Source organism: Poecilia latipinna, unplaced genomic scaffold, assembly GCF_001443285.1.
Source record: "Poecilia latipinna isolate Pla-1442-1.1 unplaced genomic scaffold, P_latipinna-1.0 Scaffold541, whole genome shotgun sequence".
Lineage (NCBI taxonomy): Eukaryota > Metazoa > Chordata > Actinopteri > Cyprinodontiformes > Poeciliidae > Poecilia > Poecilia latipinna.
In genome coordinates, this window is record NW_015113157.1 from 105,008 (window position 1) to 122,686 (window position 17,679).

At 42.5% G+C, this 17,679-nt stretch overlaps 1 protein-coding gene across 1 annotated transcript in view; it reads right to left on the bottom strand.

The window, feature by feature from the left end:
• Positions 1 to 13,427, bottom strand: part of baz2ba (bromodomain adjacent to zinc finger domain, 2Ba) — a 37,925-nt gene extending 24,498 nt beyond the window's left edge. The window contains exons 1-10 of the mRNA XM_015041180.1: positions 13,239 to 13,427; positions 9,041 to 9,232; positions 8,798 to 8,959; positions 8,157 to 8,353; positions 7,864 to 8,076; positions 7,096 to 7,722; positions 3,595 to 4,333; positions 3,044 to 3,313; positions 798 to 858; positions 549 to 657 (exon numbers count right to left, since the gene is read on the bottom strand). Coding sequence (XP_014896666.1) covers positions 549 to 657; positions 798 to 858; positions 3,044 to 3,313; positions 3,595 to 4,333; positions 7,096 to 7,722; positions 7,864 to 8,076; positions 8,157 to 8,353; positions 8,798 to 8,959; positions 9,041 to 9,232; positions 13,239 to 13,425 — 2,757 coding nt within the window. The 5' untranslated portion in view covers positions 13,426 to 13,427. The remainder of the gene's footprint in view (positions 1 to 548; positions 658 to 797; positions 859 to 3,043; positions 3,314 to 3,594; positions 4,334 to 7,095; positions 7,723 to 7,863; positions 8,077 to 8,156; positions 8,354 to 8,797; positions 8,960 to 9,040; positions 9,233 to 13,238) is intronic.
• Positions 13,428 to 17,679: the final 4,252 nt, after the last annotated feature.

The window sequence follows — 17,679 nt, forward strand, 5'->3', positions numbered from 1 at the left end:
ATTGCCTGTGTAATGCTAGAAGAGCGGATTAGTTTATGTGGCTGCAGTTTTTTTTTTTTTTTTTTTTTTTTTTTGTGAGCACCGTACTCTGGGGCAGCTTGGACGACTGCTATGCTTGAAATTTCAATGAAGCAAACACAGAAGACTAGACACAATTGAATACTGAGCAAATGGAGCAAAATTGTGCATCCCCCGAAACTAAGCATTAATCATTTCGGCGGCAGGGAGAGGTGAATAAATTGGCACAAGAAGTGAATCTAAGAGCACCATCTCTCACTATTAGGGTCGTGGAAAGCGGGATGGGGGTGGGATTTGAGCTGAAGCAGAAGCAGAGGCAAAGTTCTCTAATACTGATACACAAACATCTCTGTGAGCAAGCTGAATGTCCCGATATGAATTTAAACATAATCCCCTAAATCAGCGATACATGCTGTCAGCAATGACTAACATTATATGTCTTGTTATGAATCGTTTTTTCATTGGTTTGCCCACAAATTTGCTGGTGCATCACTAATGAGACTAAATGCGGCTCAGTGCGAGCAAGATACCTTCATCACATCTGGGTACTGTCTGAGTTTCTTGCCACAGGGAGCGTAGTAGGACACCTCACCCTGCGGGCGTCCACCCACCGACTTGATTCTTGTTTCTCTCCGCCACCTAGGAGCGAAAAATAAAACAGGTGTTCACGCGGCTCGTCCTTCACACTGCACCGTGTACGAAAGCAGAACAATTTGAAGTGATAGATTAATAAGACATATACTTCGCATATTTTCTGACTCTGAACTACTTGTACGTACCCCAACTCCAGAGGTACCATCAACTCCTTTTCATCCATCACCCTCTTCCTTTTCCCTAAACCTGCAGAGAGGTGGTGCGAACCATCAGGGAAAACTCACATATGAAGAGAAGCCAGACTTTTGTTTTTAACACAATTGCCAGCATTGTATGACAAATATAGCACTTGATCCAAATTTTACTTTGGTGGGTATGTAAAAGCTAAATACTGAAACAGAAAGATATTTAGGCAGAGGAAAATATCAAGCAGTTGAGAACAAAAAGCGCAGATGAAATACTGCAAATGTGTTGCTTCCTGGCCAGTTACACACGTCCTGTTTTCTGTGATCTGCGTAATCTCTCATTGAATGTGGCGGAAATAAAACTTGCTGCAGTGCCAAGTAACTTGTCAGGACTCTTGGGCATGCCCCTACAGGATTTCAGAGCTGCAGTTCAGCCATGACAACAAACTGTCTCCTTCCTGTCTTGCAAATAGGAACAAGCCCTCTTCATACTCACCTGAGTATAAAGGGAGTGTATTTCCTTTTAGGCAGCACACTTGCATTCTTTATGCATTTGATAGTATGTACAGAGCTGTTGTGGGAGCTGTGAAAAGTGTGACCGTACAGGGTTCTGTGCCCCATAAGGCCTTACGGTTAGGTTGAAAATAGCAAGCAATATGCCAGAGGGAACAACTAGGCAACAGCTTTACACCCCTTGTTTGCATGAAAATCAGGAAATTTTCCTTCTGTGTAAAATCGCACTAAGGATCAGTGGATCTCTCTAGAGTGAGGCTTTTTAAAGCTTTACTTTTTATTAAAATCCTAGCATCCCTCTGTGTCACTTTAAAAACACAAGCTGGACCTTCTATCATACAAAAAGCATGTTTCACCAAAATAGGATGAGAGGAGAAGAGAGGAATTTATTAACTTATTTTTGTCTTAAAAGGTGAATGGTGTTTTTTATTTTCTTTAATTTTTTATAAAACATAAGTGTACTTCTGTATTATTCTGTCCCACATAAATTAAATGGATTGCATGTTACAGCCTTAAGGCAAAAATACAATTACATGAGGTAAACTACATGCAATGATTAGCTTGAAGGGTAATTAGCGTTTATTTTCATAAGCACCTATTTTTCAACTTAAAATTCCTGCTTAGACTTTTTAAAAGGGGTTTCTCAGCAGAGGTTATGAACAGTTAGTATCTTACCGACATTAGGTACTCCTCATTACATCTTCCTTTTAAACAATGCAAGTATACAAAAAGGTATTTTTTGCCTAGAGGCTGAAGGTAGACTGAGCAGGGCCCAAGTAAAAGAAGATTTCAAATCAACAAATCAAACAACAAAAATGCCACCATATCTTATGTAAACTCTTTACATAATATATAAAACGTTATTTGCGTTTTATAGATTGTTGTGTAATTAGAAACGTGTTATTTTTGATGGTCTTGTGACAATGACTGTTCAAATGAAAAGCCTAAGAAAATTAAATAATTATCCCCCCGAAAACATTCTTATTAATTGCTCGAATGGTTTGGAATTATTGTAAGAGAGAGATCCACTTCAGCCTGTAGGAACAAAACAACTGATGGTGTATCTACAGCAGAAAACATACTAACTCATCATAAACTCTCCACAAAAAAAATCAGAGCTGTCCCTTCAAGTAAAAATGTTAAGTCTGTTATCCCTCTACATTTTTGCTTGGAATTTCCTGCAGATACTTCTGTGACACTAAATAAACTTGAAGGTCAGCTTTTTGTCTGTCATGGGTTCCTTACATAAATACAAGTCAACTTCCTCAATACAAAACCCAAGTTTCTCACAAAACACGAACAAGTGCTAAATATTATTGCTACATTAAAAACATACATGCAGCAGCAGAATAAACGTTTCACCTGCAGAGAAAATAGCCGGAACTCATTGTTTAATACCAAACAACGTACTCTCATATGTGCAAGCAGACCATCTTTATTATATATGATGCTGCCTCCTTCATCTGGTTTTTAGAGTCGTTGCGGAGAGCAAGTGATTTTTTTCAATCACAAATTCATCATGCTGTTAACAAATATTAACATGAAACTGTATTTTTTCCCCTGCTTCTTAAACATATATAGACTAGCCTCCACAACAGCATTTTTCTGATGTGCTTCATCCTTTTAAAAAAAATAGTTGTCTGATGTTGACCGTCAGTACCTTTAAATCAGTTCTCACTATCTCTCTCTAACAAAATAATAATAAAAAAATAAAAAACAATGCAAGGCTTTACCTAAAGGAGAAGCTAGGCTATAGGAAGAAGAGCCTGCAGAGCTGTGGTAGGCCAAGGCACTGGAGCTGGTGGCAACAGAGGGACTCTTGATGACCTGTAGGTTGAGAGGGGAGCAGCTGGTGGCGGTGTGGTTGGTTGAGGTGTTCAGTAGCTCTGGACCTTTGGTAAGCCTGCGAGGAGTCATCTCCTTTTTGGATGATCCAGAGGGCAGCAGCTTTAACTCCTTCACTTTCTTTCCTGAAATGTCGCTGTCAGAGTTGCTGTCAGACTCTGGAAATGGAACATGAGAATCAAGAAAAAGGGAATTAGTTAAACATTATAGAGAATCGAATGGGGGGGAAAAAAATCTAGTGAATTTCAAGTTTGTTCTTAATTTTGATGAATTTGATGAATGGGAGAGGGGGGGAGACTTTTCCTATATTGGGCCTTCTGATCACCAATCATTGGCAGTCAAATGAAAATTGGTGGATTTTAATTGACTCGTGTAGGGCTGGTTATTAAAAATGTTCATTCTTAGTTATGTTTAGGTTGTACGGAAAGACAATCCCTACCTGAGAGACTATCATCAGAGTCCTCTTCATCCTCCTCTTCGAGGTCATCGTCCTCATCATCGTCGTCGTCGTCTCCTGAGTCGTCCGATTCCTTGTTGGCTGGAAGACCAGCTGTGGGGTTACACGTTCCAGGGATTCCCACGCCAGGAATTCCAACCCCAGGGATACTAACCCCAGGAATCCCAACACCAGATTCTCCTCCTCGAAACAAATCTACCAGAGACTGCACCAGATGATTCTGAGAGAAGCCCTTCCAGGCAGCTAAAGGGTCTGCTTGTCCCGGCGCTGGTGTCTGCCCTTTAACCTTGGGCGTCTTGCTTTTTCTAGATGTATGGCCCGTGGCATGGGGTGAGGTAGTTGGAGGCTGCGATGGAGGACCAGCCTGGGCACTCGCTGGGGTCCTACTTGGCCCTGTGCTCAGATTGACAGGCATCGACCCAGCGTCTGAGTTGGGCTGAGGGGACCTGCCCTGAGCGGCAGCGTCTTTGCGAGGTTTGGTGATGAGGGCCAAAGGTGTGTCCTGAGTGGTGCTTTGGATGACTCCATTTGGGTGATTGGGTTCGGGGAGACCCAGCAGGGCACTTGAAAGGAAGAGGTTGGAGTGATTGTTCTGGGGTGGAGTAGGCGGAACAGGTGGCAATGGCGGTGAAGACAGCGACGTCCTTTTCGGGGATTTGTTTGGCCCCTGCTGCTGCTTCTTTTGCTCAGCTGGGAATGTCTGCCCTTGGGACATGAGAGTCTGAGGAGAAAAAGGGAGGTAGAGATCAAGGAAAGGCGATGAGAAAGGGGGCGGGGGAGATGCAGAATGTAAGGAACAAAAAGAGGTTACAGAAAAAAAAAAAATTAGAAGAGAAACGGGACAAAGTGGAGCCACTCTAGCTGTCAGTTCGCATTGCTTTGGATTGTTTGAGCAGGTGACAAAACTACAATGCTGAACAGTGGTACGGTTAACTGTGTCTAAGCCTCTTTTAGGGAAACAAAAAGAGCATAAAAGCAATAACCAAAGACATTGTTATCGGCCAAGTTTGCAAAAAAAAGACACTGTGCATTCTACTAAAACTGTAATTACTTGTCTGCGCATTTGAAAAGCCAAACATTCGTTATCATCCATTCGGACGGGCATGTTTGCCTTTTCTGTACCGATGACAAGTTTAGTTCAATCTGTGTTTAAGCAAAAGCAGGTTAGACTTTTATGCTGCACTTTCAACTGGATGTGATATGAAGTGAAACAAATCAATTTCACAGACCATGAAATACAGTAACAGTGCTAAAACCACAGGGGGAATTTAGCTCAGTGTAAACTTCTCTGCCTGCCGAAACAAAAAAGGAGAAGTGATTTTCACAAAATAAGAATATCTCAATACGTTTATGCAATTCATTATAGTACTTTCATTTGGGAAAAATGAAATCTTTGCGGCAAAGGGCCAAAAAAGTCAATCTTAAAAGACTTTCGTCTGAATTAACTGCAAATAACGCTGCAAGAAGTGCAATACAATGGAGATTAAACTAAAACCAATAACCCGTTTATCAACAGGCTATTCAAAAGCAAATGTGAGCAAAGCAAATCAGTCAAAATTGAGTAATCAAAACAAGGAAGACTGTAACATTAAATTGATTATACAGCTTAATGAGCCAATGATGAAAGAAGGTTTCAACATGTTTAGCTTGTAGCACCTTTAAATGCCTGCTAAGATGCTGTGATGGACACTTTAACTTACTCAGTTGTAGAGGAAAACAACTGGAATCAACAAACAGATTATAACTACCTAGCAAACTGCACAAAATAATAATGTGAAGTTCCAGCAAAGCAGGCAGACATTAATGAAAATTCATTAGGCCATTTCAAATACTACATCATCCATGCATTCTGAAAATGTTCTCCCAAAAGCACAGAAATATCTCATTCATAAAGACCAACTTCTTTCATAAATAACCCCGTCATCCATCCATCCAGCCATCGTGCTGATAACTTTTCCACTTCATGTCTATTTGATTCTAAAAATTCAAATAGACATGAAACTTTACAGCAAGGCCTCCTCTGATGTACAGTGCTGGCCACATTTATTGGAGTACCACTAAAGATGTGTAAAGTAAATGTATCTTGATTGTGGCAGCATAGTCTTACATGACTTTTAATACAAATACAATTTATTTAGTGGGTGAATTCTCATACTAAGAAATAATACTTTTTAACAGAATTACCATTGGCACACTTCAACATCCCTTTCTGTGCTTTATATAGCTCCCTTTTAGCAATTGCCAATAATAATAAAATTTTCGAAGGTTGGTGCTGATAGACAGAGGATTTTTGACCACTTTATTTTGCACATCCTTTATAGGGTGTTTCTTCCAGGTTTTCTATGGGATTTAGGGGCCTGAGATGGTGATAAGGTTTGTTAACAATTTATGAATTGATTTGGCCACATGTGTTTGATTCTCATTATGGCGAGAGACTAAATGATGACGTATTTTCTATTTAAGGGAAACAATCTATCAGCTATTTTGTGAAACCCCCTGATATTTCAAAAGGTTTGATGCTGTGCAGTCTTACAAGGTTCTCAGGGATTTTTAGAAAATAAGTTTCCTCATGTTTATCTTTTCTTTCATGCCGAACCCACCTGGAGGGTTGAGGCAAGAAAAATCTTAATCTTAGTCTTCTGCAACCACAGGATAAGATCCCAGTTAAAGTCGCAGACATCCTTATGTTTGTGATGGTTTAATAAAAAAGGCTTTTACCTGGCATAGCTTAATGTTAGTCATTTGGCACTGAAATAACATCTAATGGTTATCAATGAAGTCAAGAAAGTTCTAAAGTACTTCAGTGGTAAGCTGTGGAGATATTGTACCTCCACTTCTATAGCACTTGCTGAAACTGATAAACTTAAAACAGCGTAGATTAAAAAAACAAACAAAAAACAAAAAAAAACAAATCTTAGGTAAAATTACTTTAAAGCAACTGTTTGAGGTCTCAATACTTTAGGGTCAGTAATTTTATAAATGAAAAAACTATATCTTACAATTACATTTATCCGCTTTGGAATAAGTTGGATTTTTTAACTTCGGCTAATTTACACATCTTTAACAGAGAACACACTTTTAAAATGCTGTGAAACTGCAGTCACTCCTGTGAAGACATAAAGATTTACTTTCTTCTTAGGCATGTATGTTCCCTTGTGAATGTCTGTGAGCTGTTTGGGTTTTCTCTTGAAAAATGTAGTGACTGGCTAAAAGGTTTAACGAAGTGCAGGTCATCTGATAGTAATGATGAAGAAGGGAGATAATTATAGCTGCGGGTCTAACTGTATGCTCAGCTTTAGTGAATAATTTCATTACAGTCAATTTGCCGAGGATAACTTTGTTCACTAAAGCTGGATGTGCAGCTGTGATTCTCTAGATTGCTTCTCACAACATACAATGTGGTAACTGCTGTGTCTTTGTGTGAATATAGGGAGGGGAGAAAGAAAAAAAAGACATTCAACTGCAATCATCAGGCAGGCCTACCTGTTTGAGCCTGAACTCGCTGATCTGTGCCAGTGAAGCCTCCAGCTGTTTTTTCTTGTTGGATTTGGCGGCACTGGACACGGCGTGCCTGGGTGGCTTCAACGACGACTTCTGCGGGCTCGTTAAAGACGAGGTCAAACCAAAAGGTTTTGGGGAGGTAGATGCCAGGAGGGTGGAGCGGGGTGGAGAGGGGACGGACAGGGGCTTCGGGGAGGAGCAGAGGGAGAGAGGGAGGTGTTGGGGGGAGGAGGACGGCAGCAGTTTGGGAGGTTTGGGAGAGGCAGTGCTGGACAGTGCTCTTGGGGAAGTGGTGAGAGCTATAGGGGAGGAGGTTGGTGACGGCTCCCGACGAGGCTGGGTGAGGAGTGCGAGAGGCTTAGGGTTGGCGGCCAGGCCAGTGGACTGAATCACACTGAAGTGTTGCTGCGGCCCTTCAGTCCGGGTCCTGGAGCTCTGCAGGCCCAGAGGCGAAGTTTGGGACAAGGTGGGCGGGGAGACAGAGCAGGGTAATGGCACAAGAGTTGGGGGGTTGGAGGGCACCTTCTTAGCTTGGTTGTCCTTTTTGACCTGGACCTCCCTAGAAAGTGACCGTTCACTCTTTCCAGTTCCAGTGCTTGGTAATAACACCTGAGGAGGACAATCATCAGAAAATTATTAGATCAAACGGGATGGCAACTTATGATAATATACATTTACAGCGTTGCTTTAAATAAAGACGGTGGACTGCACATTAACGTTTAGCCTCGATTGCTCTTATTTCATCTTTACCTTTGCCTTCTTCTTTATCCGTTTCTCAGATTCTGAAAGTTCACTCTGCTTGTCATCTTCTTCATCATCCTCCTCGTCGTCGTCCTCATCCTCGTCTTCCTCTGCGAGGTCTTCCAGATCGCTGCTGAGAGAGCCGTCGCTCGAGCTGTCCGAGGACGTGCCTGATTCACTGTGACTCGCCAAAGAAGCCCCCGCCGGCTTCCTCCGAGACTTCTAAATGTAAAACAGTAAGAATCAGCCTCATCACGTCATGAGATTTCTCTCTGAAGAGAAGACTTGATGTAAGCACTAACCTTCTCCTTAGGCTTTACAATCGTCTTTTCCACCAACTCTGATGGGTTGTTCTCAGGGCTGCTACGGTGAATATTAGACGGATCGGAATTTCTGGTCGGCTTTGTTGGTGCCTGAACGGGAGTCGGACTCGCAGAATAGCTCCCTGATTGTGTGGTGGGAGGACAGACCCCACTTCCATTCACTGCACCGTTCACCCCTGGAAGCGCAAAATCTGCCGCATTACTGATCAGCTTCATCTTTTCTGAGAACTTTGGCAACAAGGGGATAATTGAATATCTGGAACTAACTGCAGAATGGAATGAGGCTAATAAAAATATTGATTTATACATGTATCTCATCAAATGTGCTTGGCCGTACGAGGCACAAGCCCAACATGAATGGTTTACATAATAAAAGATAAATTAAAAGATACTGTGAAATTAAAAGAGCACAAGAAACAGAGATTACGAGAGGGAACACGAGGGAAAGAGCCAGAGAAAGAAGTTAATAGAATGACTAAGTGAGCAGTGGAAGTCATTAAATCTATCTTGAAACAGGGAAAATCTCATCATAGGGCAAAGTGGATTTAGGTTGTGGAGGAAGACAGAGTGTGGAAGAAGAGAGACAGATCAATGAAGGGGTCTTTAGCAAACTGCTGTACCTTTAGGCGGGTCGTGGCTATTCTTGCCAGGCGTCCTGATCTGAACAGGACTAGTGTTGTGATTGGGCTGAATGTGGGGGGCGAAGAAAGGAGGAAAGCCGATGAAAGAGGGGATAAAGGCAGCAGCTCCGCGTCCGTGGGCTTCAGCAGCTCGCCACCACTCTGAGAGGAGCGGAGGGTTAATTAGTGGTGTGATTTTATTTCCAAGAACTATTGCCAGGAATTCAAACCTTTTCTGCTTACCAGTCAGCGCTCCTAACTGTGGGTGGGCAGCCAGAGCAGCTGACATCCCAATTGAGCCCAGGCCTCCAAACTCGGGCCTGCCCGCCCCGGCAGTGTAGAGGGCTCCAAAGGCAGGGTGGTTCACCAGAGGGAAGGCACTTGACAACGTGGAGCCAATGAAGGGCTGATCTCCCGCTCCTCCAAACAGTCGGCCTTAGATAGACGTAAACAAAGGAAGGAAATGTTTTAAAGAACTACTCACACAGCGACAGGTGTGCATAATCTCTCAGTGCTTTGACTGCTTACAGTCAACAGACACAGAAAATGTAAAACTCCTTTCTTTTTGCACAATAAAACCACAAATCAAATGTTCGATATTCTACTTAACACATTACAAGTACTTTGACAGTTGCCATGAGAATCACATTTCTTGCTGGCTCTGATGTTATTTCTAAGCTTCAGTTTACCATTGTGAATACACCATCTTACACCGTTTCATACAAAAAATAAACTTGGTTGCTATTTAAATTTTTCCATCCAAGAAATTAAAGTGTTAATACTGATCTACATTGAAGAACTTTACAAAATCTCCTTGTCCACTTGTTAAATGTTTCTAATTTTATTTTCACAGAGAAACCCTAACCCTTTTAATGTCCTGAAGTTGGAATCGACAGGATGAGAAGGCTAGGCTTAAACGTTTTTCGATGGTGTCGTTGTTTTTGACATTACTAAAGAAACGACATACAGGATGGCTGTTTTCTATTCATTTAAGAAAACACTGAGTTTTGATGGACTGAAAACTGCACAAAATTTCAACTGCACAACATACACATGCTTCAGCTTAATGCTTGCAAGTATATGATAAAGCATTCACCTGTTTCAGTACAGATCTACCTGCATTGCTGATGTATCTTTTGCTTAAAGTCAGTGTCACCATATGTTGCAAACTGAAAATGCCTGGACAACCTCAGACAGAAAAAAAAAAGAGAATCATCTATATAAGGTGTAAAAAGCAAACCTCCTTCCATCCTTTTGGCATTCAATTCCAGCTCAGAAGAATACTTCATCAACATCATCATCGTCTAGCGTTTTCCTGAGCACAAACATTTCTGGCAGGGGCGACTGCCACGTATTACCTCCTCCCAGAGTCAGATGCAATTTGGTGTGAGCATATTTCATGCAAATTCAATTTCTATTCCAGAAAAGGAAAGCAAGCCTGTCTGATGCCTCTGCATAAGCCAGGTAATACACAAGTAAAAAAAAAAAAAAAAAAAAAAAAGAAAAAAAAAAAAAAAAAAAAAAAAAAAGAGAAAAGAGAAAAGTGATGACTGTAGAAAAGGAAAGTGTTGTGCTCAATGCTGCAGATGAAAATGTCAAACTTCTATACACATGCACACATCACAGAAATGTGGAGCAAGTGACACCGGGAGCACAACATTTCCTGATCTAATGCAGTCAAGCATATAATAACAGGGTCAGTTATAAATGCTCTTTACGAAAGGAAAATCTAAAAATGAACATGGACAGAATCTTGGGGTATTTTTAGGTGTGAACAAACTGTCTGTGGTTATGTGGCCTTGCCAGCATCCTGGTGTGTGACATATGAGAGTGTAGCCCTTTGTGCTGGCTTCAAGGTCCTTCTCTGCCACGAGACAGCAAATTCTGCCTTTTGAATGTCATTAGAATATGCTGAATATGTATATGTGCCCGCCTTGCCAGCGTCAGCTCATGGATACGAAGATAAACGACTCCAACCCAACTCCCCCCCACACCCTCCCCGCCCTTAAAAAAGGGCCGGCCACGGCATTCACTTACGCCTAGGGTGCCCACCTCTCCCCCCCTCCTCTGCACCCTTCTTTCATTCTAGGCAACACAAAGTGACATCTGCAAATGCCTTTTCAATATTAATGCAGGCTTCCAGAAGGCGAATAATTAAATCTAAAAATCTGAAGTGGGAGAGAGGCATGGGAAAGACATACCTCGGATTACCTACTCACTCTTCCTCACGCTGTGTCTCTCTGTTTCTCACTCTCACTCCCTCGCCCTGTTTTTCATTCCGCTTCAATCCTTCCTCCGCTCTGACAAACTGCACCGCCTGCTTTTTTTCATGTTTGGATGCTGCCGAAGGGGGATTAATTTGTTGTTTGTTGCAGTCAATCAAATTTCCACAGACAGATTTAAGTTAATTGCATCCGTGAGTTGATCCCATAAGGAGAGAGCGCTACAAGCGCTGATCAGCTTTTATTTATTCTCCAAGTGATATCCTCATCAATGACACATGCAAACAAAGTCAGTGCTCTTTTTTTTTTTTGTGTGTATGTGTGTGTGTGTGTGTTCTTCAGATTTTATTTTCTTAAGTCTTGCTGGCGAAACTGCAAAGAGCCTTGAACCAATGTCTGTGATACACACTGCAATAACTACAGATGTTTCCTGTTGTAAGTGAAAATGGTTCTCTTTACATAAAACAGAGTAGAAAGGAAAAGAGGATGATTTCACCTTTTTTTTAAACAAACAGTCATAAATATAGTGGGTTGCAAAATTATTTATACTCTATTGAGTTTTCTGTAGTTCCTTTTGTACCACAGTGAGATCTCTAAAGCTTGAAATATTATTCTATTATCTCACCGTTCTTCAAACTTCACAGCTTTTTTTCTGACTGGTCCATCATGTTTCTTGGTTCTTCATGATGCGATTTCTTCAATACTGTTCTTTAATGAATCTCTGAGCACTCCACAGAACAGCTATATTAACTATTAACTAATTAGGTGACTTCTGATTGTAACTAGTTATACTGGACGGGGGTGAATTTTAAGGAATGACACAATTATTTACATTTTTATTTGCATATTAGGAAGTTTGCAATTTTTCTAGCACTTCACAATTTTTGGTATATCTCACAGGATATCACTAGAGATTATTCATCAAAATGTGAAGCACCGTATACATTATTGTAAGACACTGCACTGCACATATCTGAGGTGAAGTTTACAAATGCTTTCCAAGAAAATATTTTAAGAAAAAGGCCTGGCTTGCTAGATTCTCACAAAGTAGGTAAAAGTTTAGAGCCAACACTCTGCCTCTAAGCCTTTCATCCAAATCTAAAAATCGCTTATCTAGAAAATCTGAGCACACATAGAAGTACAGAGGGATAAGAGGGATGCATAATGCATTAGAGGAAGATGCTCCTAATGGCTTCTTCTTCGTTTTGGGCAACACTGAGGATCCTGACGGCAACACAAGGGGCTTTATTTTGCTCTCTCCCCACATCCTCTACTTGTAACAGAGAGGGGGCAGGGGGGAAAACACACTACAATCACAGAGAATGTTGGATATCATATTTCCTACTTAGAGCAATTGTAAGTGTATGCAGTTGCGTCTATAAAGATATAAAGCAGGACTATAAGAAAAACAGCAGCACATTAGGAGATGAGGAGAGAGAAAAAATATGAGCGCAGAGGAGATATCTGGATAACACCTAGACATACAAACACATTTACACACACACACACACACATGCAAAAACAAAGACACACACTCCTCTTTGCCTAATGGCTTTGACCATAACACAGAAAGGAAGCTGGAGGCCGGACAGGGCTGACTAGACACTGAGTGGCTAACAAATGTTAAATCATGCAGGCAGAGGCTCTTTCTCTCTCTCTCTCTCTCCATCTCACACGTAGATGCACACACACACACACACACCCACACACACATCTACGCACACACACGCACACACACACACGCATGCATGCGTGCACAGTGGCGTGCTGAGCCTGACTCTGAGGCAGCTGGAGCCAGAGAGCTGAAGGTTGTCAGGAGACATGGCAAAGCATGTGTGTGTTTCTCACACAAAAGAGCCCCCTAATTGTTTGGGATTCATTAATGCAGCAGCTTTTCAATTGCAACCCAAGCTGTCAGGACACACACAAAAAAAAAAAATCCTCGGAGCTGGGAGAGAGGTGTATTCACACCGACTGCAAAATAACTGTATAATTAATACTGGGGGAAACTAATTTTTTCATGGTAAAGAAATGAGGATGGATTCTGAATGCTATCAAGACATGAAGGTGACCACATTTAGAGTCCCTCTCACGGATGTGTGATCACTGTTTACATTGCGCGTCGGCATTTCTCTTGTGTTTTTTTTGTTTTGTTTTGTTTTTGAAAGACACAGGATTGACACATAAGGGGAGGTGGGGAGAGGGGAACGGTTTCTTACCAGAGGTGTTGAGGGTGGATCCCAGTGCTGATGGGCTCGGGGCCAGGCTGCTCTTAGAGTGGGGCGCAGGCGATGACGAAGAGGAGGAAGAAGAGGAAGATGAGGAGGAAGAGGAGGCCGCAGGGGAGGAGGTGTGAGCAGCAGACAGGGTGGGCGCAGGGGAGGCCAGCCGCTCTCCAGACTCCATATCTGTCAAACACAATCCAATCAGCAGGGTTACAATAGCAAAGCACATCTACAGAAACACACACACACACACACACACCCTCACACACAAACGTATACCGTCACACCTACACGCACGCACATGCACACACACAAACACACCCTGACACTTTTCCTTTCACATCTCACTTCCCCTGAACAATATTTCTATTTAGCCATGCTCACTGGCTCCCAGCCTCTATTGATTGAATACGGGGTACGATGGAGGGATGACATGTTTAAGGACTGTGATAACGGACAGCGGAGCAAAGCAGGGCTTTTACATTTTGATGCAAAAGTAAAATAAAGCGTGAAGAAGGTGCTTCCTTGACAGGACAGTTTGCCTGATGAAGTGGGATGTTTCGGAGCGACACAGGTCAGAGGAAAAACTCGAGCTCAAATAGACAAATAACACATTTGTCACTTTTCTTTGCCATTCCGTCCCGTCTCTCTGATACGCGGGAGCACAAAAGCAGAACTCATGCACACCTGTGCGTCTCATCTCCAACACCTGTGTTCCACCAAAATAAAAACCCCTCATAACACCTGTGTGATGGGGGCAAAAAAAAGGAAAAAAAAAAAAAAGACATGCATCTTCCAACCTAAAAGATCTCTTTGAGGCCTTAAAAGACTGCATTGTTCAGACTCCTTTCAGCTGGAGCTACAACCAAATGGACATGCTTTTTAGGGGATGTGTGCATTAACCAACCCAGTAGCTTTCCATTAACAGTCTCAAAGAGTCACTACGCCAGCTATTACCAACCAACCAACAACATAAGCCCTCACAAGATGCATTTTGGTCATTCGGCAGCCAAATATTTGACTCATATTTGTCAGCTTTAATCCCCTTTTGCTTACGACCGAGAGGACAATGTGTAGTGCCCACACAGCCGCTGACTTGTGGAGCCGAATAAATACAAAACGGCTAAATAGAAATTACGCACAAACACCCATGCGCACGTTTGTACACACACTGATTTCAACCCCCCCGTTGCACACACAAAATCACCTCCCCTGTCTATCACATCAACCTGACTCTTTCTCTCTTCTCCTTTTCCATATCCCTCTGCCTGACACTAATCCAGGACTGAAAATCCCCTTCAAAAGCACAGTTTGCAGATTGTGTTTTACAGGCAGGCTTTGTTATTGTGTCATTACACATAAACAGTCTCTGCCTCCATCTCTCCTTCCTTCCCTCTCTCCTGCCACCCCTCCACCCTCCCTCCATTGCCCCTCTGCAGTGGGAGCAGAGCCACTGATTAAATCTCTGAGACAAAAGCTGCTATCCTCTGAATATCAAGTATCAGCCTTTCGCCAGGAGCAACACTGACAAGAGAGAGGGAGAGAGGGGAGCGAGGAGGCGCGGATGACAAGAAAACCTGCTGCAGTCCGCGGGGAGGAGGCTGGTGTGCCATCGGACTCGGGCGGCCATGACTTGCCACTGCTGCAGTGGAAAAGATGGTGGCGGTGTAATTATGAGCAAGGTCAAAGGTCCTCAGAATGGACTCTTGTGAAAGGTGACAGCATGTGGATAAAAAAAAAAAAGAAAAGAAAAAAGAGCCAGATTACCAACCTTTACTGTGAGTAAGTAAGTAAGTGTTCCATATTAGTTACAGGGATACATTTCTGGCTGAGTGAAGATGAGGAGTTTTAGTCTTATTTCACTGAGAAACATTTCCTCCCGGCCACACTATATTGCACGACTGGCTGTCACACTCTATGCTCTTTTGCTCTTGCCGTCACCCTTTAAATGTCAGGTTAGGGTGAAAAAGAAAAACAAGGGGAAAAAAGAAAAAAAAAACAAAAAAAACAAAACAAAACAAGATCCTTCCGAAATATCAAATTTTTTTCCCCGTTTCTGCGTATGCTCCAGATGACGAATCTAAGAATCATTAAGAGCATGATGAAAATAAAAGAGGAGCTGTGGCCCTTCGTAATTATCATAATGCACACGAAAACAAAAGGCTCGCGTCTCCGAGGACGAGCAAGCTTATGTGGTGTCAGCTGGTAAGTGAAGCGGATCATTCCCCACCTTTTCAGGGAGAAGGACACACACACAAAAAAAGACCAAGAAATGGAGAAAGAAAGAGAATAGGCAAGACAATACACTCTGATTTTGTTGTGGAAGGAAGGGCAAAAGTAAAGAAAAAGAGCAGAGAAGATAAAGCGCTGGCTGTAAACCATTCCTGTCGCTCCTCAATATCTGCACTTAATGCCTCGCCTTGTCAAAACGTGATGATGTGAGCAGAATTGATTTCCCCCTAACAAACAACAAAAAAGCAATCCCTCCTTTGCAGAGGTGTAAAGCAGAGCTACCCTCCCCCTCATCTTCTCTCATCTCTTACCATCTCTCAAAGGGCCTCTTTCTGGGATGAGAGATGGAGAGGGAAAGGACAGCGGGGCGGAAAAAAAAAACGACTACGAGGCAAGTCCATCTTCCTCTGACAACTACAAACTGATCACTTAGAGCAATTAAATCTAATAACAATAATAAGATTGAGCTCGGCAATGTACCACCAAACGCACAGCCACAACAATGATTGCAAGAATAATAGAGCGCCAAGGTATTTAAGGATCCAATCCTGACTTAATTATAAGAAATTAAAATGGATTTAGCATCGGAATTAGCTTGATTTTATAGGTAATTAACGGCACACAACAGTGGCGGAATAAGGCGCGCGGTATAATCTCCGTGAACGGCTAAATCAATCTGACTTGAACACCGACCAATCAACATGGCGCGCTGCAGCCAGAAACAGCAGGTCCTCGCAGATGCAAGGAGAGGCAGAATTTATGCTAATGGCTGAACTATGATTTATAAGATGTGTTCCAGTGCTGGATTCCCAGTCACGTCCACAAATACAACACAGCAGCACAGCTGTCAATGTGTGCACCTAATAGTGGCTGGATGCAGCGGCCCCTTCAGGAGATAGTGTTGCTATAAACAGCTCTGCGCTTTTATGATTGCATGTGGCCTTCATATAGGAGCCTTCGCCTGTCAGTCCCATCTAAAAAGGAGGGCACAACAGCATAAAGAAAGAGAGAGAGTGCGTGTGCATTTAGTGCTGGTGGAGATGCTTCAGATCAGGCATGTAACGTTGCTTGATTACACAAAACAATACGCGTGCTTGTGAAAGGGTCTGTCTGCATGTGTGTCACAGCCCCAAACTATAAAACCTCCTGTGTGTCTCAATCCTGCCCCTTTTCTCCTTACCCATCAACACACACGTGCACACTCACACACATACACGTACACACAGTAACAGATGGCTGATACTAACTGAGATAATCCGCCAACAGAGTCATCAGCATGGATCAGTGGTAATCAGAGTGTGGACACAATGTCTCTTCTCCAGCCGTAATGGAAGGAACGCCTGGCGCAAGAGAAGGGAAATGCATTATTCCCCATGATGCCCTGACCTCATTCAAAGACGCACAGTGGCTCCCAGCGCTCTCTCTCTCTTTCTCTCTCTTTCTTGTTTCCCCCCCCCCTTCCTCGCCACAGACGACAAAGACTATATGATCGCTGCTTCGGTAACATTCACCGTCTCCTTTGGATCACTTACTTCCTGCCTTTTATTGTGATCCCCGACTGTGTCGAGCTCAGACCCCACTTCAAGTGTGTCCTGCACTGAACAGCGAACAGGGAAAAACAGCAAGTCAACATTCCAAGTGTGTCACGTTGAGGGTTACTGGCAACAAAAGAAAAAAAAAAAAGCAGTGGACTGAGTAATCAGCAGCTGCATTTAAGAGTCACAGTGATGTTTGTTCATCTTTTTCCGGTGCTTCCATTTCCAAAAACCCAGGAACGATAAAACTGATGCCGAGAAGAGACAGTAATTCATCAGAGTGATATCAAGACGGTCTTTTTCTTATCAGGTGACATCAATAATTTTTATGGATCATTCCCTTTCAGAAGGCATAAACGCACACGCGCACAGAATTACTTTCTGCAGTACAAGTGCTGCTAAAATGATTCCCACATCATTCTGAATCAGCATCATCTTTGCTTTTTTTTTTTTTTTTCCTCCCTTTTATAGTTGTAGTTCAGGGACATGCTGTAGTTAAATCTGTTGTTTTATCCACGCTCTACAGCCACATCTTTATCATATGGATGTGTATGTTAGCCAGAATTGAATTCTTAATATTTCAGCTCGTCTTGCTTGCATTTAAGAGCTTTTTCCTCAAGCCAACCTTCATGTAGAGGCACCACAAGCCAAGAAATGACATAACCACC